Source organism: Pelophylax lessonae, assembly GCF_965119305.1.
Source record: "Pelophylax lessonae genome assembly, chromosome: 3".
NCBI lineage: Eukaryota > Metazoa > Chordata > Amphibia > Anura > Ranidae > Pelophylax > Pelophylax lessonae.
The window spans coordinates 261,323,866-261,349,536 of record NC_138770.1 but is presented as its reverse complement, the minus strand read 5'-3'; the positions used below and the strand labels follow the sequence as shown (position 1 = coordinate 261,349,536).

General features: G+C 41.7%; 1 protein-coding gene across 1 annotated transcript in view; it reads right to left on the bottom strand.

Annotated features, from left to right (window-relative positions):
• The window catches only part of SERPINI1 (serpin family I member 1), a 110,278-nt gene that overhangs the window by 51,988 nt on the left and 32,619 nt on the right, over nt 1-25,671 (bottom strand). The window contains exons 2-4 of the mRNA XM_082251291.1: nt 21,445-21,707; nt 16,493-16,723; nt 4,995-5,189 (exon numbers count right to left, since the gene is read on the bottom strand). Coding sequence (XP_082107417.1) covers nt 4,995-5,189; nt 16,493-16,723; nt 21,445-21,694 — 676 coding nt within the window. The 5' untranslated portion in view covers nt 21,695-21,707. The remainder of the gene's footprint in view (nt 1-4,994; nt 5,190-16,492; nt 16,724-21,444; nt 21,708-25,671) is intronic.

Below are 25,671 nucleotides of genomic sequence, written 5' to 3'. Positions count from 1 at the left end.
TAAATACGGTACACTTTATAGATATCCCTTGAAGCGCGGTACTTCCCCCCCCCCCCCCCCATTTTTTAAAAAGATCTTTATTAAAAAGGAGCTTTCTTAGGCAGCATTCACACTTTGTTTGCGTCCAGCCATAATCACAGCAGGTAATCGCTGATACGAACAGTCACAAATCGCTGCAGCCATCGTCAGCTTGTCATTGCACTGTAGGCGGTTGGAGGCCACAGATATTCGCACATGGCTGTCAATCCCAGCCACAGGAATCAGTAGATTCTTGCTGCTGGGATTTGCAGCGTGGCTAAACACCTGTGTAAATGCAGGCTTAGATCACTATCTAATTTAGCTGTATCAAACGCTGATGAAACAGTAGATCAAATTGAAAGGACTGAATCATTAAAAAGAGGAGCTTCGATTTTGCCGAGTAAAAAAATAAAAAATAAATCTTCTCTGGGTGATAAATATACATTGTTTTTTTAACAAAACATACCAGATTCACACCTCTTGTTGCTGTGAAGAAATAGCTGTTTGCATCACAAGACTGATCTCTTGCATATTCTGAATGGGAGGAACTGGTTCATTATTATTACCTGGTACCTAGTGCACTTTTTGTGTTCCAATGAAGAGAGCTGCAGGGTCTGTATCCCTTTAAAATTAACCCTTAGGGAGTATCTCACTAAAACTTACACTTCTATTACAGGGGGTGTCTAAAATTTGATTTGTATCTTAGAGTAGATTTCTAGGAAAATCAGTGAGCAAAACAGTGAACAGGCATTTTCTATATAAAATAGCTGCACAATTTTGTATGTAAGCTATAACTTATCAACTGGAGAACAGCGGGGGCACATTTTTTTTTATTATTCTTAAACCACTGAGGAGAAGAATGATAACGAGAGGGACATTTTTTGCACATAAATTACTATGTTGACATGTGTGATGTAATGTTTACGAGCCTAGTACACATAGGCCAAATGTCGGGCGGAATCGAACAGTTTAAAAGAAACCGACCGACATTCAGCCCATGTGTACACCAGCCAGTTCGACAGAAGCCGGCCAAAAGGGTCATTACTGAAAAAGGTTGGTTGGTATTTTGAGACTAGGTTAGTGATGTAGCTAGGGGCAGTCGTGGAAGCCTTTGTAAGGTATTGTCAGTATTTTGAATTTCATTTGAGTTGCAGCCAATGAAGGGATTGGCAAAGAGGGGTAGCAAACACTGAACAGTTGGTAAGGTGGATGAGTCTGGCAGCAACATTCATATTGGACTGAAGAGGGGATAGCCTATGTAAAGGTAATCCAATAAGGAAGGATTAGCAATCTGAAAGATTTTTTAAAGTATGTTTACAGTTGTGCGCAAAAATTTGCATACCCTGTCAGAAATTTTGCCATTGATATTGAAAGTATGACTGATCATGTCAAAAAACGGTCCTATTTAAGGATAATGATCATATGAAGCCATTTATTATCACTTAGTTGTTTGACTCCTTTTTAAATCATAAACAACAGAAATCACCAAAATAGCCCCGATCCAGTTTACCCTGGAATGTTTGTCCTTGGTACAGGCACACAAGCATTTACTGTGCAAATGCCACAAAAAAGCCTGGTTACAATATCCCCGGCAACACCTTGAAATGCCTCACTGGGCTATTTTGTGGCATTTCTGGAGAAATAGAGTCTCTGAAAAAGACGGCGTGATTGTTTTTAAGGAGCACAATACGACAATACTTAAATATAATGAGCTGCATAGTCGACTTGCCAGAAAGAAGCCTTTACTGCACTAATGCCACAAAAAAGCCTAGCAAGGCATGTCAAGGTGTTGTTGGGCATATTGTAACTGGGATTTTTTGTGGCATTGAGGCAGGTAAGGCGTCTTTCTGGCAACTTGACCATGCAGCTCATTTTTCTTCAAGTATCATTGTATTGTGCTCCTTTAAAACAACCACACAGAGCAGCCTGTAATTCTCCTGAGGTTACCTTTGGGTTTTCTTTACATAGTGAACAATTCATCTAGTAGTTATGGCTGCAATCTTTTTTGGCTTGGTATCAGGTGATCCCCAAACTTTCAACTTCTTAATAGGTGATTGAACTGTACTGACTGGCATATTCAAGGCTTTGGATTTATTTTTATATCATTTTATACCATCTTTAAAAAGTTATATTTTCTCGTTACCCAGGTCTTTTGACAGTTATTTTCTGCTCCCCATGGCTCAATATCTATCCTGCTCAGTGCATCCACGTGAGAGCTAATAAACTCATTAACTATTTATACACAGACACTAAATGTAATTTAAAAAGCCAAAGATGTGGCAAATCAACCTTTAGAGCCGGTTCACACTACCACTACCAGAAAGTCGCCCCGTGACTTGAAGAGACTTGTTTAGAGACTTGGAAGAGACTTGTGCACTACTTTGAAGAGACAGGCGACTTTGTCTGTGGGGAATGCCTGGCTAATCTCTTTCTTCTTCCTGGAAAGTCTGATAACAAGTCGTGTCAATTAAGATAAGGAGGCGACTCCCATTGAAGTATATGGGACAGTCGGATCACAGGTCGCCTCAAAGTAGTACAGGACCCTTTTCTGAAGTCGGAGCAACTTCAGTAGTGCCAATTAAGACGGCACTGATTGATTAACATTGCTTTTGTTATGTCAAGCTACCTGGGGCAACACAAGTTGCCTCACAAGTCGCGCTAGTGTGAATGGGCTCTTAGTTGCCATTGTGTGTGTGTCACCTTGTATGTCTGTACCAAGGCCAAAAATTCCAGGCTATGTAAACTTTTGGTCAGGGCCATTTAGGCAATTTCTGTTTTTCATTATGATTTAAAGAGGAGCTAAAATATTTATGTGATAATGAATGGTTTCCTATGATCACTATCCTTAAATCCTTGGCATGAACAGTTATATTTTCAATATCAATGCCAACATTTCACAATATCTGCCAGGGTATGCAACCAGCTTGTTTTCCCTAGAATAGCCATCAGATTACTTCTTACATTTGGTTAGTGAAGTACGCAAGTTAAAAAAGTTAATTTGTTTGGCTGTTGTAAAGGTTGGATGATTTAATTCTTCCTCACACAATTTATTGTCCTTTCATAAATCCAATATTTATGACCTTTAGCTGATTAAACAAAAACAAAACAAATCTGGTGCTAACAATCTCTACCCCAATGATAAATCAATTCAGAAGCTTGTCCAGTCCGCAAAGACAATTACCCCATCCATTCTCTCCTGAATTTGCATGCAAATTACAGATTTCCTCATCACATAAGCCATGAAGCCCAGATAAGTAGAAAAAAACAAAAATAAATCACATTTAGATGTTTAGACATGCTTATGCAGGTAAATATGTAAAAATGTGCAAGATGGAAAAATATTTTGATGACAGCAAAATTAAAGATGAATGCCAAGAAAGCAGCTAAATATACAAGTGAAATTCATATTCAGTATGTGAACAGTCTTTCCTACCAAAAGACTGGTAATACTGTTTATTCATAGGTCCTTACTCAGGACTAGACAGATTAAAACTGACATCCTATGCAGGAAGAGAGAGGGTGTACCCCCCCCTGGGACTGCCCATAGGCATAGCCAGAACTTTTTTTTCTGTCTAGTGTACTACTCCTGTAGGGGGCAGCATAACCCTACTGATATGCATCAGAGATTGCGTCCGTCGATGAACAATAGAGAAAAAGCTTATTTCAATACATACCCACAGCCTGCTGAATGGACATTTAACCACTTCCTGACCACCCGCTGCCTATTTACTGCGGCAGGGTGGCTAGGGCAGGCAAAACGACGTAGACCTACGTCGCTCACCTGAGAGGAGCTGGGGGGCGAGCGCTCCCGCCCCGATCCTCAACGACACGTGTGTCAGGCGGCTCCGATTTCTGCCTGACACCTGTGATCGTTCCCTGCTGAGCGAGAAGGATGGTCAGCTGCTGTAAACACAGCCGACCGTCTTTCTCCCTGGGATGATTGCAGAACTCATGTGATCCTTCTATATAGGATCACATGTCTCTGTGGTTATCTCAGAAGCCATGCCCCCCACAGTTGGAATCACTCCCCTAGGGTCACATTTAACCCCTCGATCCCCTATACTGTTAACCCCTTCCCTGCCAGTGTCATTATTACAGTAACAGTGTATATTTTTAGTACTGATTACTGTAGTAATGTCACCGGTACCCCCAAAAGTGTCAAAAATGTCAGTTAGGGGTCCAATCTGTCCTCCGCAATGTCGCAGTCCCGCCAAAAAAAAAAAAAAAAAATCGCAGATCGCTGCCATTACTAGTAAAAAAAATAAAAACAATAAAAAAATGACATAAATCTTTCCTGTAGTTAATAGACGCGATAACTTTTGCGCAAACCAATCAGAATACGCTTATTGCGATTTTTTTTACCAAAAATATATAGCAGAAAACAAATTGGCCTAAAATGTTAAAAAAATTTTGAATTTTACATTTTTTTGGGGAATGTTTTATAGCAGAATGTGAGAAATTTTTTTTTTTTTTTTTTCAAAATTGTCGCTCTTTTTTTGTTTGTAACGCAAAATAAATAAATAAATAAATCGCATAGGTGATCAAATACCATCAAAAGAAAGCCCCATTTGTGGGGAAAAAAGGACGTAAATTTTGTTTGGGTACAGCGTCGCACAACCACGCAATTTTCCATTAAAGTAACGCAGTGCCGAATCGCAAAATAGGGCCTGGTCATTAAGGAGGCAAATCCTTCCGGTCCAGAACTGGTTAAGCATGTATCTGACTCTCCCCATCTACTGATTAAGATTAGGTAGACTAATGGATAATCCCCAAATAAAAGATCAAGAGCTGGAGAAACTGGCCAAGGAGCTGGTGACAACAAACCACTTTCCAAGTGTCATTGTGCTATTGTTTTTATATTATAATCATAGGTGTCCTGTTACATTATAAATAAAGCTTGGGGTTGTCAAGTTAAAATACTTAGGAAATCTTCAAGGGCTGCTAAAAGATCAAAAAGGCAATTACCATTCACTTACCATAATAAAATTCTCCTTTCTGGTACATCATTGGGATCTGCACTTCGCTCTCATCATCTTTAGTGAAAGAAAATGTTCTGGTGTTTTCAGGTCTGAACTGGGATTTCCAGTTGCCCTTAAAATAGATGGCATTGACGAGAACCAGCTTTGTTAGGTCAGTGAAGTCTTCAGAGGAGAAAAGATTATGTATGCGATCTGTTGGATAAAAAGCACATTTGACAACAGCACACAGTAATAGTGTCAACCTTAAGACATGCACAATTTTTCACATTCCCCATCACTAGGATCACCAGCAGTGTTAATTTCGTCGACTAAACCCGACTAAAACGTTTTCGTCGACTAAATTAACACAATTTTAGTCGACTAAAACTAAAACAATTCAGATAACTAAAATACAACTAAAACTAAAATGGCATTTTAGTCTTAAGACTAAAATATGACTAAAACTAAAATGGCATTTTAGTCAAAAGACTATAACTAAAACTAAATCGAAATTTGCTGCCAAAATTAACACTGGTGCATGCTCAAAGCTTAATACCATAAATAATAACATATTAGATTTTTCACTCCAGGACCAGCAGTAGTATATAATGAGTTTGGAAATTGTAGAGAAATGCTTAAATAATGCATTACAATTTACAATTGAACTACACCCATTCGATTATAGATGACTAAAATGTACTGGAGTTTTAGTCGACTAAAACGTACTGGAGTTTTAGTCGACTAAAATGTACTGGAGTTTTAGTCGACTAAAATGTACTGGAGTTTTAGTCGACTAAAATGTACTGGAGTTTTAGTCGACTAAAATGTACTGGAGTTTTAGTCGACTAAAATGTACTGGAGTTTTAGTCGACTAAAATGTACTGGAGTTTTAGTCGACTAAAATGTACTGGAGTTTTAGTCGACTAAAATGTACTGGAGTTTTAGTCGACTAAAATGTACTGGAGTTTTAGTCGACTAAAATGTACTGGAGTTTTAGTCGACTAAAATGTACTGGAGTTTTAGTCGACTAAAATGTACTGGAGTTTTAGTCGACTAAAATGTACTGGAGTTTTAGTCGACTAAAATGTACTGGAGTTTTAGTCGACTAAAATGTACTGGAGTTTTAGTCGACTAAAATGTACTGGAATTTTAGTCGACTAAAATGTACTGGAGTTTTAGTCGACTAAAATGTACTGGAGTTTTAGTCGACTAAATACGACTAAAACTAAAACACTCGCAGAAGACTAAAATAGGACTAAAACTAAAATGCCATTTTAGTCCTAAGACTAAGACTAAAACGAAATTGAAATTTGCTGCCAAAATTAACACTGATCACCAGCACTAAATTTACTCTATAATTCCCATGTATTAAACCAAGAGAAAGGCAGTGATTTTGAGTACTTCCTATGGCTAGATAACTTTAAAAAGCTTCTTCATATATTGCATATCCCAAAGTTTTATTCAAAGCAGTGATAGAGTAATATGGCTAGTGACAGCAACGATTGGGGCTAGGACAGGGTTAGGAAGAGAGAAGTCCAAGAATAACAAAATTCACATGACAATCACAGGGACAAATGGCTATAGCCAGTAAGCTACATAAAAGAAATAAATAAAAAACAAACATAAAAAAAAAACACAACACGACAGATCTTAACTGTACTAGCTTAACTGTACTAGTACACAATATTAAATAAACATTTTTTAAAAGGCATACAGCCTTCTAATCTCTGAGGCTGCTGTTCAAAATCTGTGGCCCACAGTAGCCACATTTCAGGACCCATTTTAATAGTTCAGGTTTGAAGTCTTGGTATGGCCTTTTTTGTTTTAGTGGTATCCGTTTTTTCTTTTGGCCAGTTACTTAGAAGTAAAAAGGTACTTAAAATTCAGGAAAAGTGTCCAACAGCAACTAGAGGTTCTGTAGACACACACACACACACACACACACACATCTTAACCATCTTTAGCATTGCTCATGACAGGAGTGCAGTTGCAAACACTCTATAATTAATTTCCAGTAAACAAGAGAGACTTGTTGGTGACCCATGGAATAAAGAAAAAAATATACTAGCTTCAATACACAAAAAAAAAACAACAAAAGCTGTCAGTCTTATACAGGGCTTTTTTTCAGCAGGAATGCGGGGGAACGCAGTTCTGGCACCTCCAGCACTGAATGTATGTAATAGCAAGAGGTGTGGGGTGTGTTGGAGGGTCTCTTGATGCTAGCTGCTTGGGGATCTATTATTGTGTGAGGGTCTATTGTCCCTGCTGGGGGATCTATTGTTGCTGGGGGGGTATGTTGTTGGTAGGGATCTCCAGTTGAGGTCTATTGTTGGCTGATCTATCGATACTGGTTGCTGGGAGAGCCATTGTTGCTACTGGAGGGAGTCTAATGTTGCTGGGGTGGATCTTTTGTTGCTGGGTGAGGTATTTTGTTGTGCATGGGAGGTGGGTAGAGGGTGGAACCAAGGGACAGTGCAAAGAGGTGGGTAGTGGGTGGAGACAAGGGGTGACTCAGAAGAGGGGATTTCCTGCACCTATTCTCTGAGAAAAAAAGCCATGGTCTTATATGTATATAGAGATGTTTTAAGAGATTTAGTTATTTATTCATTTAATTAAAATTAATTAGTTTATATTAACATTATTTCTCACTTTTAAAATATCTAGAATTAAAGGGCAGGTATTTTTTTTTTTTTCTCATGGGTATTTAGATCTTTACAAAAATATGTAAACCTTGTCAACGATCTTATTTTATTTACTCCCTAATACATACCATTTAAAGCTCTTTGTTATACCTGTTTGCGAATTGCAATGAAATTTGTGTTGATTAAGCAAGAAATCCACTGAGCTCCTTACTTTCTGTACTGAGCAGACAACAGAGTATCTATGATGTACTGAAATCCCAAACAGTGTCATCATCCTCGACCAGTGCTTCTTTATGAGCTACTCAAAGTGGTATGAAACCCAAAACTTCATAAATTGCAGCTCATCAATCCTTAAGGCTCCATGTCCAGGGCGTTTGAGGTCGCGTTTGTACCCGCGTTTAGCGGGCGTTTGCGTTTAGAACCGTTCCTAGAGGTCAAAAAAATTATTCCCCATTAAAATGGAAAAACGCGAACGCTAAACGCGGGTCATCGCGTTTGGTCGCGTTCGGCCGCGTTTGTGCGTTTGAAACGCCGGGAAACACACGTTCGAACGCAAATAATTGCGTTCTAAAAAACATCCCTGAACGCAACTGCCTGCAAATGACTGTAAACGACCATGTGTACATGGACAGATAAGATAACATGGAGCTGTGTTCAGGGGCTTCTGAAAAAAACGCCCAACTGCTCCTTAACGGCCATTTCCAACGTCCCGTGTACATGGAGCCTAAATGTGGTGGCTGCATTTTTTTCCCCTTTATTTTTACCCCATGATCCTACCAGAAACACCTTTCCATTCTTATAGCAGGAATACACGGTTCAACAGAGTTCGTTGGTCAAAGTCGTCGCCAACATTAACAATTGAAGAAAATCTTTCAAAGAGCAATAGATTTCATACGTAGTGTGAAGGTTTCACGTATAACTGGAAGTTATGTAGTTTGCGTGTGACCTTGTAGTTCAGGGCGTGATAATGTTCTATAGATTTTCTACTGACGACCTTCACATCAACGAATAGAAAATCGTTTGTTTTCAAACGATATGACAGAATTTTTCAATTTTTTCAATCGGTTTTTGTCGTTCACAATATCGATATCGGGTATTGATTGCTGGGTATCAACAAGTAAAAAATCGGCCGATCGATCGCTGAATGAAAATTCTCGTACCATTTTCTTATCCTGTATTCCTGCCATTAGACTGGCCATACATACATCAGTTTTATTCGATCAGTCAGCAGGCTGTTCGACAAAAACTGAACAGATTCCCCCATTCGCTGGATGGAGAAATTCTTCCTGCTGGGAACCTAACACCCTCTTTCACACAGGCGGACCGATCGGGTCGGTTTGTCAGTTTTTTTAGACAGACCCGATCAGACCATCCATTGCACTTTATGGGGTGGCAGATGTCAAACGGACAAATGACTGCTGACAGCCGCCAACATCCAATCTGATCTGCTAAAAACAGACAGATGGAGGATCCATTCCCCATCCATCTGGCAGATCTGACGACAGTCGGATGGAAACGGACAGGTGAATGGGAATGACAAGGGCCTTTTTGTATTCTGACAGCAGGGACTCGCAGTACTGATCAAAGAAAAATTTTCAACAAGCTGGTTCAGGAGAAGTCGATCATTATATTGACTGTCCTGGATAGGGAACAGCCATAGATGCCATTGAAATCCAGCCGGTCCCTGTTGAACCAGCTGAATTTTGATCCATTTATGGCCAGTTTAAGGGTGTCTCCATGAAGGAGCAATAGAGACACATTTGGACAGCAGCATTGTCAGTCCAGGGAGAGGGTAGTGTTATGCCTCGTTTCCACTGAGCGGAACGGTTCGGGTCGGTACAGTTTGGGAGGGTTAGAATGGTCCGGTCTATTCAGGTGAGCGTTTCCACTGCAAGTCGGGCCACCAGGGACCATGCGGGGTTTACACCAAATGAGGCGTTTGTTTTGCTCTTTCATTTGACGTGAGCATTGAAGGTTTCCTGTCCGCCAATCAGTGGAATCTATTGTGCGACGCCAGTAGCTCCGCCCTAAACGTACCGTACCATTTCCTATGGCCCTACATCTGAAGCAGGACCAGGAATGGTGCGGTTTGGTTCGGTTGTATGGGCCACTTTCATAATGGAAACACTTAAATTAGCGTACCGTACCGAACTGACCCGAACCGATCCGCTCAGTGGAAACGAGGCATTAGATGCACTAGCAGATTTAGATTTGACTTGACTAACAAATTAGAGCTTAACTCCAGTTAACACTTTTCAAGCAGTTGCGGTAACCTTTTTTGTTAATCCTTCCTTTTGGAATAGAGGTTTTCTGTAAATGAATAAAAAGATATAATTGTAAGCACCCGTCAATATAAATGATTTGCCTCAACATTCTAATAGCCTTTTTTTAGTGGACAGCCTGATCTGTTGAAAAATTACACTTACTGGCAAGATCAATAGGTGAAAATAACGGGGGGGGGGGGGGGGGACGAATGCAGCCACCACATCTAAGAATTGTAAACTGTAGCATAATACATTTTTTATTTTGGGTTTAATACTACTTTAACCACCCCCCTATAGTATGGAAATAAGTATTCTATAACCTAAATCAGAAGTAAGCCCCCAGGGACAAAAAGCAGGTTGCTGGCAGAGTCAGCAAGTGAAAATAAGGCCTGGAAAAAAATGCAGTCACCACATCTAAAGAGCCGCAAGCTGCCATATATTGGGTTTAGATACGCTCCCCCCCCCCCCCCCCAAAAGTAGAAAATGACTTTATTTTGCTAACTGTACATCCGAGCATACCATAACTCAGCAGATTTTCTCTCAGTTCTTTACAATCTATTCAGCCTTGTTCACTGACCTGCATCTCCATCTCGCAAAAACATGTCAAGATCCCTTTCCTTGGGGGTTTTTGAAAGACATTTCTGTCAGCCTGACAGATAAAAGTGTTAACTAGTTCCCAACCAATCCCTTATCTACATGTGCAATGCTGCTGACAGCACGGTAATCTTGCACGCATGTTTCAAGACAGCTTGTTTGTGGTTCTCCAGCTTCTGGAGATAATGTCATTATTACAATGCTCGAAAGCCACAGCGATAACTGTAAAGCATGGGGGACTGGGAACTCTATGTTCTGGAAACCTAACAAATTGTTTTAGAAATGGAAAAATAAAAAAAGGAGTCAAACTAATATGAATGAAGGAGCCACTGCAACTTTATGAAGGAGTCCCTAATAAAGCAAATGCACTTTTACAAAAGAGTCACCCAAAGTGCATCAACACCTTTGGTGCGGTTACACTTATAATGTTGCAGCAAGGTTTAAAGGATAAGTTCACTTTTCTGAAAAAAAAAATAATTTAAAAAATGTGCATTCTTTTCAGGTCACTGGTGCCATGCAGGTCTCGTGCAGATCTGTCGTATCTGTGTGCTTGTACATCCCATATGGGCAAGCAGATCAATGAAATACCACGGTGCTCCACTTAGAACTACAAGCCGAAAGCCGCAAAGGATGTCGGGGCTTGAGGTTCATTCACACACAAAGCTGTGCGAATACAACTATTGCGACCAGGCACCAAGGAGGATTGGTGACAGGTTTAAATAACAATTTGCCCGTAACTGCAAAAGAGAGTCATCCTAGGGAACAAGGATGTTGGAAAGAATTGTACACAATTACTCTCACAAGGCGCTTGGGGCTATCATCAATAAGTCCACGGGACTTATGAACTTCAAATAAAATCAATTTAATAGTCACAAAGAATACAAGATGGTTGGGTAGTCACAAAGAATACAAGATGGTTGGAATCACTGGAGAATGATGGTAAACATGGGTACATTACCACGAAAGCCCACCTGGCTGATCCCGAGATGGAAGCCACATGCCCAGGTCGATGGATGGAGCCAAATTGGAGACCAATCCTGCGGCTGATGGGCAGCACATCAATGGCATGTGTTGAGGGGAGGGCCGGGTGCCCGCAAACCAGAGGAGGAGGAAGATTGCCGCTTCTGTGTCACCTGCTGATGTCTGTAAGCTGTAGGGTCAGCGGGCCAGATGACAGGGCCGTGGTAACCTGCTGTCCTCACAGTAACACCACCTGAGCGGAGGGAGGGAGGGAGGGAGGGAGGGAGAAAGCCTCCAGTGGTATAGGGAGATGCCAGGCACTGCAGCCTAGAGATGACGTCACTGGCGCAGGTCCAAGCGGGAAATGGCCGACTATCTCCATTGACAATGCAATCCTGGGCCCAGGGGAAAGGTGGGGGGGGAAGAGCGGACACTGTGTATGGTATGAGCCGGCGAACACGGTCCTGGAGTTAGGGTCACTGGCTGCGGGCTTGCTGGTGGTACAGGATCAACGAAGCGGGCAAGCAGGACCTAAAGGTGGTCACCATGACAACGCGTTTCGCTGCAAAGAGCCTTATCAAGTCATGTGCACCATCTTGTATTCTTTGTGCCTAATAGATTTTATTTGACGTTCATACCAACTCCAGTGGACTTCTTGATTATAGCCCCAAGCGCGAGAGTAACTATGTGCAAAGCTGTGTGAATGAATGATGCGGCCGTGTGGGCGGAGCCCCGCACAGCCGAGCTGATTTCGAATTGTGACAGCTAGTAAGGAGTGTGCAGGGATTGGGCAGGGGCTGCAGCATTAGAAACACGTTGCATGTTCCACCCTAAAAATGGGTGGCACATGTACCATGTTCCCAAAGGTGGTCCTATCCTTTAGACTCAACATATTCCTGATTCAGCAAGATATCAGCTGTACTGCTGTTCAGCACCACACCGCTGCTTGTCTAAATCTTTTCAAACACTCCATAGGATTAAATGCAGATAAGCACACGACTGGTAGGGGGGCTGAGGAGCACTACAACAGAAGTATAACTGCACCAAACGCGAAGCTACACTATAGATATACCGCATGTAGAGATAGAGACAAACATACATATATACACACTAAATGTTATATAAAAAAAATAAGCAAAGCTATTCGTCCTGTAAAAGTGTATGTACATTTGTTCAGTGGTTAGGTTTACCAGTTCTCAAGAACTGTTTAGCAGTGCACCATTTATATTCACAGTCTCCTTTCCTATTTATTGGGATCAATACATTTCCACTTTGTAGCTGTTAATTGTTTGTTGGACAGACACAGGTTGTATTAGGACCCAGGTCATTGGAATAATTGAAATAGGGGAACATGTTGACCCAATGCATTGACATATCAGAGATCCAAGTGCAGATGCATTGCTTTGTATAACCATTTTTGGATGGAAAAAAGCATAGGTAAGAAGATTGTATGTATATCTGTGGCTTGTTTTTTTCCTACAAATACAATTACTGAAAGTATTTATGTTTCTTCCTAGTATGGCCTAATAACAAAAGGTATGTTTGGGGCAATCAAGGAGTTTTTTTTTTTTTTGTAATAATCTTTGTCCCTGCTTATACTTTTTTGGCTATGTATGGTGTAAGATAGGGATGCACCGAAATGAAATTCTTGGCCGAAGCCGAAGCCGAATAATAATAAAATGTTTGGCCGAAGGCCGAATACCGAACGCAGTGTTTTGCATTTTTTCCATTTATTTTGCCAATTTTTTGTCCTCTCTCTTGTCCTCTCGTGTCTCTCTCTCTCTCTCTCTCTCTCTTGTCCTCTCATGTCTCTCTCTCTCCCTAAATGTTACTGTAGGGAATGGGATTCAGTGCACACTGCAGCCTTGTACCATAGGGTTAATGTTAGTGACACTGTAGGGATTGGGAAGGATGCTGGGAATGGAAATCAGGAAGCATGCAGGCAGCCTTGTAAATTTTAATTGCAGATACAGGGCACTGGGCAGGTCAGGGTTAATGTGGTAACATCAATTACTCAGTGACAGTCAGTCAGTGTCAGTGTGGACTCGATCAGATTATACAGTGACAGACAGTCTCTCATAGTGGTGGTAGTAGGAGGCTGGAGGTGGACTAGTAGTAGCCTGGAAAGGAGCACAGCCGCATACATACATTACTCACTCGTGCACCGCAGCCCGCCCCACACATTCAGTGAGTCTTACTCTCCTCCCTAGTTTTTTCAATGGCACATTCAGGAAGCCAATCACGCCGTGAGTAGCGGCACAGCGGAACCAATCAGGTGTGCAGGCACGCGTGATTGGTTCGCTGTGCAGCTAATCACGGCGTGATTGGCTCCCTGAATGTGCCATTGAAAAAACTAGGGAGGAGAGTAAGACTCACTGAATGTGTGGGGCGGGCTGCAGTGCACGAGTGAGTAATGTATGTATGCTCACCGCTGAAGTGTCCCGGCTTCCCCTGCCTAACACGGAAGTCTGTGAGTCCTCCTGTCCTCCTCCGAGTCCCTTCCCCCTGTAAATATCGCCTACGGCCACAGAACGATAGTCAATATCATATCGACTATCTTTCAGCCCTATTATTCGGCACAAAATTATTCGGCCTTTTGACTTATTCGGCCGAACACCGAAAGTGCTATTTTTTCTATTTTCGGCCGCCGATTATTCGGTGCATCCCTAGTGTAAGATGATGATAAACGCAAATCCTCAAACAGAAATGCCAATTTATATGCTGGAAACGGGTCATGAGAGAAATAGGGAAGCTCCAAAATGCTGACCTTCTGAAAATGCCAACATATTGGCTCCTATGTAGGCTCACTAAGCTCAATACATTGGTCCAAAACAAGTTTTGTGTTAACATTTTCAAAATATATGCCATGCTGAAACATGAAGGCTGCAACTTCTGCCCTTATTTTGAAAATGCAAACTTACTGGCTGTTATGTAGACTCACTAAGATCAGTACACAAGCCCAGAAAAAGTTGCAATTTAGGCAAGTGAAAGTCAGATTTCTTCTGCATACTTGTTCCAGATAAAATGTATAGACACAATAATTTTATGGTGTTCATGTGCAGTAACCAAAAGTGGCCAATCAGAAGCAAGCTCTTTAGGTAAAGCCCCACTCTGAGCAAAACATTTTTTCTACCCCTCCCTCTCACCCACATCTAACCCATCCTACTAGCCTTTTATCCCTTACCTTGTGAAGCCAGATATACTCACCTAGGGGCCCCCTTAAGATCCTTCCCCACCACCATTTCCAAATGCAGGGACTGCAAATCCAGTGGTGCAATGGAGCCTGATAACATCAGTCCTCTGCACTCTGCCCTGCTGATGTCGGTCCTCATTTGAAACTGGAGAAGACCCCGACTGATGGACATCCAAGAGAAAGTGTCCACATTGCCCGACAAGTTAAAAAAAAAAAAAAAGGCATTTTCATAGTGACTTTTTTTTTTTTTTTTTTTATTTTTTTTTTAGATCCAGTGATCATATAGAAGGGGTGGGGGTTGAAATTTTTCCTGGAGAGATATATAAATATGCTCAATTCAATTCACAAAGCTTTCACACACAGATTAGGGCCTGTGTTGATGGGCTTTTGTTTGCTTCAGCTCCCCATACAAAATGATCTCACCATAGACTGTTCAAATCTCGGCCGGTTCAGCAGGATCTGACCAAGATTCAAACTGTGTATAGTAGGCAGGCTGAATGTACCAAGCTGATCTATCAACTTGGGTACAACCAATCCAGCCGATAACAAGAATCACCATTTTCTCCCCACAGTTTACGGCTTTCCGCACCCCCCCCCCCCCCCCCACACCAGGAGAATATAAAGTCTTGGCTGGAGGGATTCCCCTGTCAGCACTGTTTGTGTTGATGGGGGAATTGTGCAATTTTCTTTCCCGCAACCAGTGGTTGCACGATAAAAATGCACCGTCTATGGCCAGCCTAAGACTGGCCATACATTATACAATTTTCTTATTCAATTTCATTTAGATATACCTTCAACTATGTAGTGAAAGGGCCCGTCTGATTGCATACAAATTGAAAAAGTGTTTAGTTTTGACCAAATATTATATGGTTTTGGTAAATCTAAAGGAAAATTGTACATGAACATCATATAATTTCAGCCTAAATGATCTTAGAGGCATTTCAAACTGATGTCAACAGCACACTGCATTTACCCATCAAAGGCCTCTGACAAAAGGTCTTGGGATCTTTATCTAAGCCATATGACTAGAATTCTCAAACCTCATTGGACTGAAAATGGTCATTTAAAAAAAAATAAATATCCTTATCCTAGTGGGTTAGCTTTGTTAATTGCCCTATGTGGACCAACTCAGGTCTGTATGAGATTGATCACAATGGATACTACACATAATTTGCTAAGATGCAAATCCCATATCGTCATACTGCATATGCAAAAAGGAATTTCATGAAACCAATGGGTGCTGGGGTTGTGTAAATAAAAGAATTGTGTAAGCCCTATGGCTACGTTCACATGTTGGCGTAGCGGCTCACGGGCAGAATCACCGCGATTCTGCCCACGATCTGGAAATCATTGCAAATCGCGGGACACCTGTGCGTTGCCCTTGATTTGCAATGGCACCCCAAACGCTGTGCGATGTTGCGCGATTTGCGCCTGCCGAATCGCAGTAACATCACGCAAACAAAATTGCGGGTTGCATGACGCCCAAAAAAGGTACAAAAGCTTCTTTGGGGCATCATGCGACCCGCGATTTTGTCTGCGCTATGTTACCACGATTCGGCAGGCGGAAATCGCGGCAACATCACACAGCGTTTGGGGTGCCATTGCAAATCAACGGCAACGCACAGGCCTCCCGCGATTTGCAATGATTTCCGGATAGCGGGCAGAATCGTGGAGATTCTGCCCGCGATCTGCTACGCCAACATGTGAACGTAGCCTTAACTTACTGCTCATCTCTCGCTAGATTGAAAAGGAAACATTCAACAAAACATTACAAACTTTACACTGACAACTGGATGGAAATATTGCTGGAAACTATGTAATGAAAAAAATGCCCCAAATACTCTATGGAGGCTGATAACATACTATTAGTGTGATTTTCCACCCACTCATTGATGTGAATTGCTACAGCTGAACCTTCACTGAAGTCTACATTTTCTACTTCTGCTTTGAAGTATTTTTTCATTAACTGGATGAACTTGTCACTGATATGAAATCCATTCTGTAAATATAGGGAGTTTGCAATGCTGAGCACATAATGTCTTTCTTGGGCTGTCATCATGCTGGAGAGATCTTTAAGCAGAGAAAATTCTTCACCTGCAAAAAAAAAAAAAAAAAATAATAATAATAATAATAAAAGTAATTTTGTATAATAAATTGTACAGCTGCACTAGTAAATGAAACTCCAACTACATTCAAAATACATATGGTTTTGGGAAACAACAGTAATCCACAATAACTGGTCAACTGCAGCAAAAACATAAAAAAAAAAAAAAATGACTTTGACATTTACACATAAATATCTTGGCAACATAGGCAGTCATAATACAAATTTCAAACAGTATTCCTGATTATCTTGCTGCCTCTTCTCATCTCAAATGACCTGTGCTGGGACATTTGTCATTTAGTTTACACTAGAAGCTTGGTAAAATAACAGCTCTCATATCTAAAAGCTGATGAATCTCAGATATGGGGCATTTGAGACACATGTCATGTAATGAATCTGATGTGCCATCCTAGGTACAGCATTGCTTGCAGCAGGTGTGGACAACGCTCACCCAGAACTACACAACCTGTATAGGACTAAGCTAAAGGATACATACAATAAAAAAGAAAACATTTGTTCTGTTAATTTTGAACAGACTTATATTATATAACAATATTCAATTTTTAAAATATAGAACAATTACTTAACAAGTAGAGCAAAAAAGGGATTTTGCACATGGCCTGTCATTATGGTGAATGGATGTGTGCTGCTGAACTCATGTCAATCATAGACATGAGCACAACGTATGAGAGTTTACAAAATAGAATATTTTGTATGCTGTACTTGGGCTGCCTGGGTGGAAGAATAAAGGCTCCATTCACACCTGGGCGTTTTTGAGTGTTTTTCAGCTCCAAAAACGCTAAAAAAAAACGTTCCAAAACGCCCAACAAGTAAAACCCCATTCATTTAAATGGCCCCTGTTAACATCTGAGTGTTTTGCAAAACGCCTGTACCTGAAAAAAGTACATGAGCTTCTTTTTGGGCTGATTACCAGCGTTTTTTATAGATGTCAATGCCTGCCTCCAAAAATGCTTGAAAAAAAACGCCTGAAAATCGCAGTAAAAGTTGCAGTAAAAAACGCGATAAAACGCTACGCTCAAGTGTGAATGCAGCCTTACGGTTGTAGTTATGCTGAAGGAGCTAATGCAGCCCGTGTGCAAAAGCCCTTCAAAAATTAGGCAGAAGGTGCCAACTGTTCCCATGGCTTGCCTTCATTAGGATTGCGGCATCTGTCTTTCATCACAAAGACAAGACATGCTCTTGTTGCTGGCAAACTTCAGCTTGAGAAGAGGGAGGAACATCTGGGCATGGGGTTTTCCCCAACATGCTGATATAGTTATTGCCAGAGGGGAGGTGGGTACTGAAGTGGGTCTTTCCTTGGGTGAAGTCAGCACTCTGCAAAAAAACATAGTAGCTGTGACTGTATTGGCATCTGGCATCACCCAAAACAGACTGAGCTCAGATTATTTGCAGGACTTAGCTCAGGCTATCTTGTGCAATGCCGGCTGTCAATACAATCATGTTAGCCACTATGTTCTCAAGCAGTGCCGACTTTACCTAAAAACAGCCTGGGCATTTCAGTGCCTTCCTCCAAAAAGGCAAAGGTCTCAATGCCTCGGACGCCTAAAGTTTTTTTTTTAAGTTGCCAAGAAGAATGTGAATCATCCAGTCCTGGATTACAAGTTACCATTGCAACACGACTGGCTTGGTTGAAGATATCACTGCGGTCAGAGAATGTTAAAGTAAACCTATACTTGAGCGTTAACTTAAAGTAAATAAGTTGGAGGAAGATCAAGCCAGCCGGATTTTAGCATGGGCACCTGCACATGTGCATAGTTCTGATCACAAATGTATGCATAATTGCGGGTTTGCCCACAAGCTTGTCCGTGCGGGAATCTCACAGCATGCACACACTGTGGTGCCAAGTAGACTATTTAAGACCTACAAGACCCACATTCTGAGAGATAAAGACCCATATCTGGATAGGAAGCCTTAGATGACAAGGAAGGCCTAATTTATTTCTCCAGTCCAAGCACCCCTGGGTGGGAAGACAGGGAGTGCAGGGACAGTACAGTGGCATGAGTGCCATAAGACAGTGATGTCACTGGAACTTGAGAGTGCTGTCAACAAGGACTAGAGGGTTTCGGAGATTAGTGTCACAGATAGTGGAGGTTGGCTCAAGGTGAGGGTCAGCAACAGCTGGGCAAGGTGACATCAATTTGGCAGGCAGAGACATAGCAAGAAACAGACTGGATCAGCAACTTACTGAGGTTTAAATGGCAACAGGCAGGCATCAGTCAGAGAATGAGCAGGGGTCAGTACAGAAGCAGATGGCCAGACAGGGAAAAACCCAGATTATTCAGGAAACAAGCCAGGTCAGTAACAGTTATCAGGATGGGATACAGAAACATTGGTCTGTGTAGTACACCTGGAGGTCACCAAAGAATTCCCTTAATCCCTTGCAGGGATTTCCTATCACCTCCTGTTTGGCTATGGGAAAGGAAGTGAAGGGACTGAACTGAATTTATTCTCTCTTGAGAAGAGGAGATAAAGGGGGGATATGATCAACATGTATAAATACATAAGGGGTCCATATAGTGAACTTGGTGTTGAGTTGTTCACTTTAAGGTCAACACAGAGGACAAGGGGGCACTCTATGTCTAGAGGAAAATAGATTTTGTCTCCAAATACAGAAAGGTTTCTTTACCGTAAGAGCTGTGAAAATGTGGAATAGACTCTCTCCAGAGGTTACATAGTTACATAGTTAGTGAGGTTGAAAAAAGACATCAGTCCATCCAGTTCAACCTATGATGTGTGTGTGTGTGTTTGTTTGCTATTAACCGTACATTGTATACCCCTGTATGTTGTGGTCTTTAAGGTGTCCATCTAATAGTTTTTTGAAACTATCAATGCTCCCTGCTGATACGACTGCTTGTGGAAGATAATTCTACATCCTTACCGCTCTTACAGTGAAGAACCCCTTACGCACTTTAAGGTTAAACCGCGTTTCCTCAAGTTTTAGTGAGTGGCCACGTGTCTTATTGTATCTCCTCTCTCTGAATAGTTTGTTCCTTATGCTCGGGTCGCCAGTACAGTATTTGTACATTGATATCATATCCCCCCTCAATCTTCTCTTCTCCAGAGAGAATAGGTTCAGTGCTTGTAGTCTTTCCTCATAGCTGCTGTCCTCCATTCCCCTAATTATTTTTGTTGCCCTTCTCTGGACTTTCTCCAGTTCCAGCACATCCTTCCTGAGGACCGGTGCCCAGAACTGGACAGCATACTCCAGATGTGGCCGGACCAGAGGCTTGTAGAGTGGGAGAATAATCTCTTTATTTCTGGAGTGAATCCCCTTTTTTATACAACCCAGTATTCTGTTGGCTTTGCTTGCGGCGGCTTGGCATTGCATGCCACTGCCAAGCCTGTTGTCTACCAGTACCCCCAAGTCCTTTTCTAGGTGGTTCTGGCCAGCTCACTAGATTGTTTTAAAAAAGTCCTGGATTCTTTCCTGGGTGTACATAATATAAGTGGGTACTAACATTTTTTTAGGTGAAGTTGATCCAGGGAATATCCAATTGCCTCTCGGGGGATCAGGAAGGAATTCTTTTCCCCTGCTGTAGCAAATTGGATCATACTTTGCTGGGGTTTATTTTCGCCTTCCTCTGGATCAACTCCGAGTATAGGATGGTGTATATGGGATTGTATGATTGGGTTTTCAATACTGTTTTTTTTTTTTCTTTTTGGGGTTGAACCAGATGGACTTGTGTCTTTTTTTAACCTGACAAACTATGTAACTATGAAATCTCTGCAATAGGAAACAAAAGGTGAAAAAAAAAAAAAAAACGACAGGGGTCATAACCCTCCCTTGCTGTATCCACAGTGAAAAAAAAAAAAAAAAAAAAAAAAAAAAAAAAGATTTTGGCTATAGTTCTTCTTATTAAGTAGCAGACCACGCACAATTCTATGAGTAGCACTGTGAACACGAGCAAGTGCTTGCACTACAATCGAGCTATGCAGGCTGACTTTCATTCTGAAAATGTCTTAGACTAAAGCAAATAATTTAACAGTGGTTACATGCCAAAATATAAAAAAGCCTGCGCATAACTTTACTAAACTTTCAAAAGAGCTTGAGAGCCCTAAAACCGCTCTCTTTCTCTACCTGCAAAGTCCGGTCCACCACTTATGCACATCATAGTTGGACAGTTAGGCTGCCCATCACATTGGTAGACTAATTGTTAGATGCAGAAGTAAGGGGAAGGCCAAATCTTTGGAGACAAATAGGCAATTCACGTGTTAATTGTTTATAGTTTGGAGTGCTATACTCATGAGGGAGGCTTAGGCTCCATGAGCACTGGCTTAAAAATCGAGTTTTGTGTTTGCCTGTACAAGCAGCTTATTGTTATCCTATGTAACCATGCACATTGGGACAATTACAGACGTATTTTCAACCTAGCGATTAGAGGCAGGGAAAAAAAAAAACAAATTCGGGTTTGGGTTTTTGATTGGAGCTTCGTGGCAGAAAAACGGCTACACTCTCCTAAACTGTGCACAAAAACACTGTATGTGAGCATTTTTTTCTGCATGGGGCCTTAGGCTATTTTCTACAGGATTCATCTTATGATTTCAGGAAAATAGTGTTAGGGACCTAAGATACCTTGTATTTGTATTCTATAGCCATCTAATATACTACACTAATCGTACACTCCCAACTATTCCACTATGCACATTCAATATGACTGGGAATAAGAGACTGTATATGGGTAGGATTTACCATTCTTTAGTTTGTCATAACCCAGAGCATGTCGAATCTCTTTAAGACTGGATCCACGAGCACCCAGCTCCACCATTCCAACAGCTAGAGCAATGCTCAGAGGAGAGAAGAATATATTGTCATCTTCCTTTGCAGCTCTTAGTTCATGGTATATCTTCACTGCAAACTCCGTAATGGTGTCATCATGAAGGCTACTGCCAAGCACAGCTGCCTGGACAGCGATCAATGTGAGGAAGCCAATGACATGCATAGTTCTAAATAATCTAGAAAAAAATCAATATAACAAGATTAGGTACAAAACAGATACTGTAAAAACAAGGTATTAAAAACAGCTTTCCTAAAGTATGACATGAATTGTATGAGAAGAACGGATATATTTCATGAATTTGATTGTTTAAAACATAATGGAAGGTTAGATGTGTCACACCAATGTACGTGTGAATGTTCTATGAATGTTAAAGTGTTTGTTAACACTTCATATTCCTGATATGTGCTTGCTGTACCATGTACTTATATGGGAAAGTATCCTGTTCACTTTGTATTGCTTCCTTTATGTGAAATCCCTGGTGTTCCTGCCAGTCCATCTGCTTTCCTATTAAAAACGAACCAGGAGAGCACACTGTGGTCAGTTCTCTAGCTGTGCTGGGAACTCAGCCTCCTATCCGCCAATGATCAGATTTGTCCTGACATGAGGCCCACAGGTACACTAGGCGGGCAACAATGAGACAATCCCCAAAACAGGAATGGTTTTACAGGTGGGGGCCACTGAAATTTTTTTTCTATACTCATTTTTTCTGACTGTTTTTCACTAGTTTTGCATTTGACCAGGGTCAGTGTCACTACTGATAGCATGAGGCCCTGGACCCTATAGAGGTTTCACAGGCAGTCTAACTCCAAGATGGCACATCAATTTGTGCCATTGCCAGAAGGTTTTCTTTGTCTCCCAGCACAGTCTCAAGAGCATGGAGGAGATTCCAGGAGACAGGCAGTTATTTTAGGAGAGCTAGATGGGGCCGTAGAAGGTCTTTAACCCATCAGCAGGACTGTTATCTGTTTCTTTGTGCAGGGAGGAACAGGAGCACTGCTAGAGCCCTACAAAAGTACCTCCGCTGGTGTGAATGCCTCTGACCAAACAATTAGAAACTGACTTTATGAGGGTGGCCTGAGGGCCCGAAGTCCTCTAGGGGGCAATGTGCTCACCGCCCAGCACCCTGCTGCTCGATTGGCATTTGCCACTGAACACCAAAATTGGCAGGTCCGCCACTGGCGCCCTGTGCTTTTCACAGATGAGAGCAGGTTCACCCTGAGCACATGTGGCAGACGTGAAAGGATCTGGAGAAGCCATGGAGAACATTATGCTGCCTGTAACATTGTTCAGCACAACCAGGTTGGTGATGAGTCAGTGATAGTCTAGGGAGGCATATCCATGGAGAGATGCACAGACCTCTACAGGCTAGACAATGGCACCCTGACTGCCATTAGGAATCGGGATGAAATCCTTGGACCCACTGTCAAACCCTACGCTGGTGTAGTGGGTCCTGGGTTCAATGCCCGGCTTTATGTGGCAAGAGTATGCAGCCAGTTCCTGGAGAATTAGGGAATTACAGTATTACCATTGAATGGCCCCCACGCTCACCTGACCTAAATCCAATAGAACACCTCTGGGACATTATGTTTCGGTCCATCCAACGCCATCTAGTTACACCTAAGTCTGTTTAGGAGCTCAGGGATGCCCTGGTCCAGACCTGAGAGGAAATACCCCAGGGCACCATCCATCGTCTTATTAGGAGCATGCCCCGACATTGTCAGGCATGCATACAAGCACGTGGGTGCCTTACAAACTACGCCATTTTGAGCTGCTGCAACATTTTGTGAATCAGTACTGCTTGGACCTTGAAGAAGGGGACATACCCCGAAAGCTTGTCCTGAAAAATTGTATGTTAGTGCAAATAAAAAAAGTATCACTGAAAGTACTCAATTGTCTCTGAGCTGCTGCAATGAAATTTCAGCAAAATGGACTAGCCTGCTGCATAATTTTCTCACTTTGATTTTTGGGGGTGCCTTTACTTCAGCCCTCTGTAGGTTGATCATTTTTATTGCCATCAAACAATGTGGCATCCTTTCCTTCCTAACACATTACCCAGTCCATATCAGTATAGATACAGTATCCAGCATGATATTTTTCCCCATAAAGAGCTGATGTGTTTTCAAAGTGTTCCAATCATTTTTTTGAGCAGTGTATATATCTATACAAAAATGTTTTGCCTTTTATTTCAATTTGAAACTGAATGGCTGTTTTACATGGTGATCATTTACAATCACTTTAGTTGAGACAGAGAACTGACTGCTGCAAAGCCTATTACCACTAAGTGGAGTAACTCTTTTAGATTGTAAGCTCTCATGAGCAGAGCCCACCTAAAGCTCAGCTGGTTCAGCAGGGACCAGGGAAATTTCATTCAGTGAGTAGCTGTCCTGGTTTAACAGCAGTTGATCATTAGATCGACTTCTGTTGATCGGACAAGTTGGAAAACTTTTGTCAATCAACAGCTGCAGCCATTGCCTAGCCTATTCTGATGGCGCTGGGTCTGCTGGCAATGTCCTGGCGGGAAGGATTCCTCCATTCAGTTCATCTATGACCAGCTTAAAGAGGAAGTAAAGCCAGTGATTTTTTTTTGTTTTGTTTTTTGTTCCCCTGAAAAGTAAAGGCATAATGTGCAAGTATGTATTGTATATTAGCACATTATGTGACACCTCCAAACAAAGCCCTCGTCGTCCCCACTGGAGGCCGCATCCATCCTAAACTGTCTTCCTTCCGGGTCTGTGGACTTTGGCTATGCTAGTGGCCGGAGCCGTGTGACGTCACTCACGCGCATTCGTGTGGGAGCCGCCGTTTACGGCACAGGGCTCTGAAGAAATGTCACGGGCGGCTGTTCCTTCAGAGCTCATGCGCCGAGGACGTCATTGGCGCACTATACAGTAAAATGTCTCCAAAACAGTGCAAGTTTAGGAGCTATTTACAGTACCTTTAGGTAAGCCTTATTATAGGCTTACCAATAGGTACAACGTAGAGAGGGGGGTTTACAATCACTTTAAGGCCCCTTTCACACTTGCATTCATTTCATCACTTCAGTCACGTCAAAATGGATGAAGTATTCATTAGTTTTTCATGAGTTTTTTTTACAGCCACTACCAATGCAAAAACAGATGAAAAACTGACCATTTGTCAGTTGGGCCCCTTTCACACACGTTGTCCGTTTGTCCGTTTTTCATCCATCTGTTGACAGATGAAAAATGTACATCAATGCTTCTCTACTGAAAAAAATGGATGTAAATGGAGGATTATCAATTTACATCAGTTTACATGCACATTCATCATCATCTGTTTTTTTTAAACTGAGCAAAGCTCTATTTTTCTCCTGTTAACCACTTCCGGACCGCCCACCGCAGATATACGTCGGTACTTTGACGTTAAATACCGGGGTTATGGTAGCAGATAGCTGTATCTGGATAACCCCAGTATTTTTTTGAATCTGCGGGCAGTCCTCTTTCACATAAGGGTGGTCCCAGCAGTGGATTCGCCACAGGATAACGCTTACGGTGTGGCGGGAGAGGTGCCCCCCTCGTCGCTTCCCGGTCGTTTTCCCCGCTTTCTGGACCCGCCGGCAGCGGGGAAGATGATCCGGTCCGCGCTCCTCACAGGCAGGAAGTTGAGTGAGGGCAAAAAGGCCCCCACTCGACTCTATGGTCCTGGAGGACCGAAGCGACGCCAAACGTCGTCTCCTAGCAATGCATTTAAAGAGCCAATTTTTAAATTGTCGCCTATGGGGATTTTTAAGTACCAATGCTTGTTGCCATTCCACGAGCGTTCGCTATTTTGAAGCATGACATGTTGGGTATCTATTTACTCGGCGTAACATTATTTTTCACATTATAAAAAAAAATGGGGCTAACTTTACTGTTTTCTTATTTTTTTTTTTATTAAAAAAAAGTGGATTTTTTACAAAAAAATTGTGTTTGGAAGACCGCTGCGCAAATACGGTGTGATAAAAAATATTGCAACGATCTCCATTTTATTCTCTAGGGTCTCTACTAAAAAAAAAATATACATATTTGGGGGATCGATGTATTTTCAAGCAAAAAAAAATTATTTTAACTTGTAAATAACAAGTGTCAGAAATAGGCCTGGTCCAAAACAGATCGGATAAAAACCTGATGTAAACTGAAAAA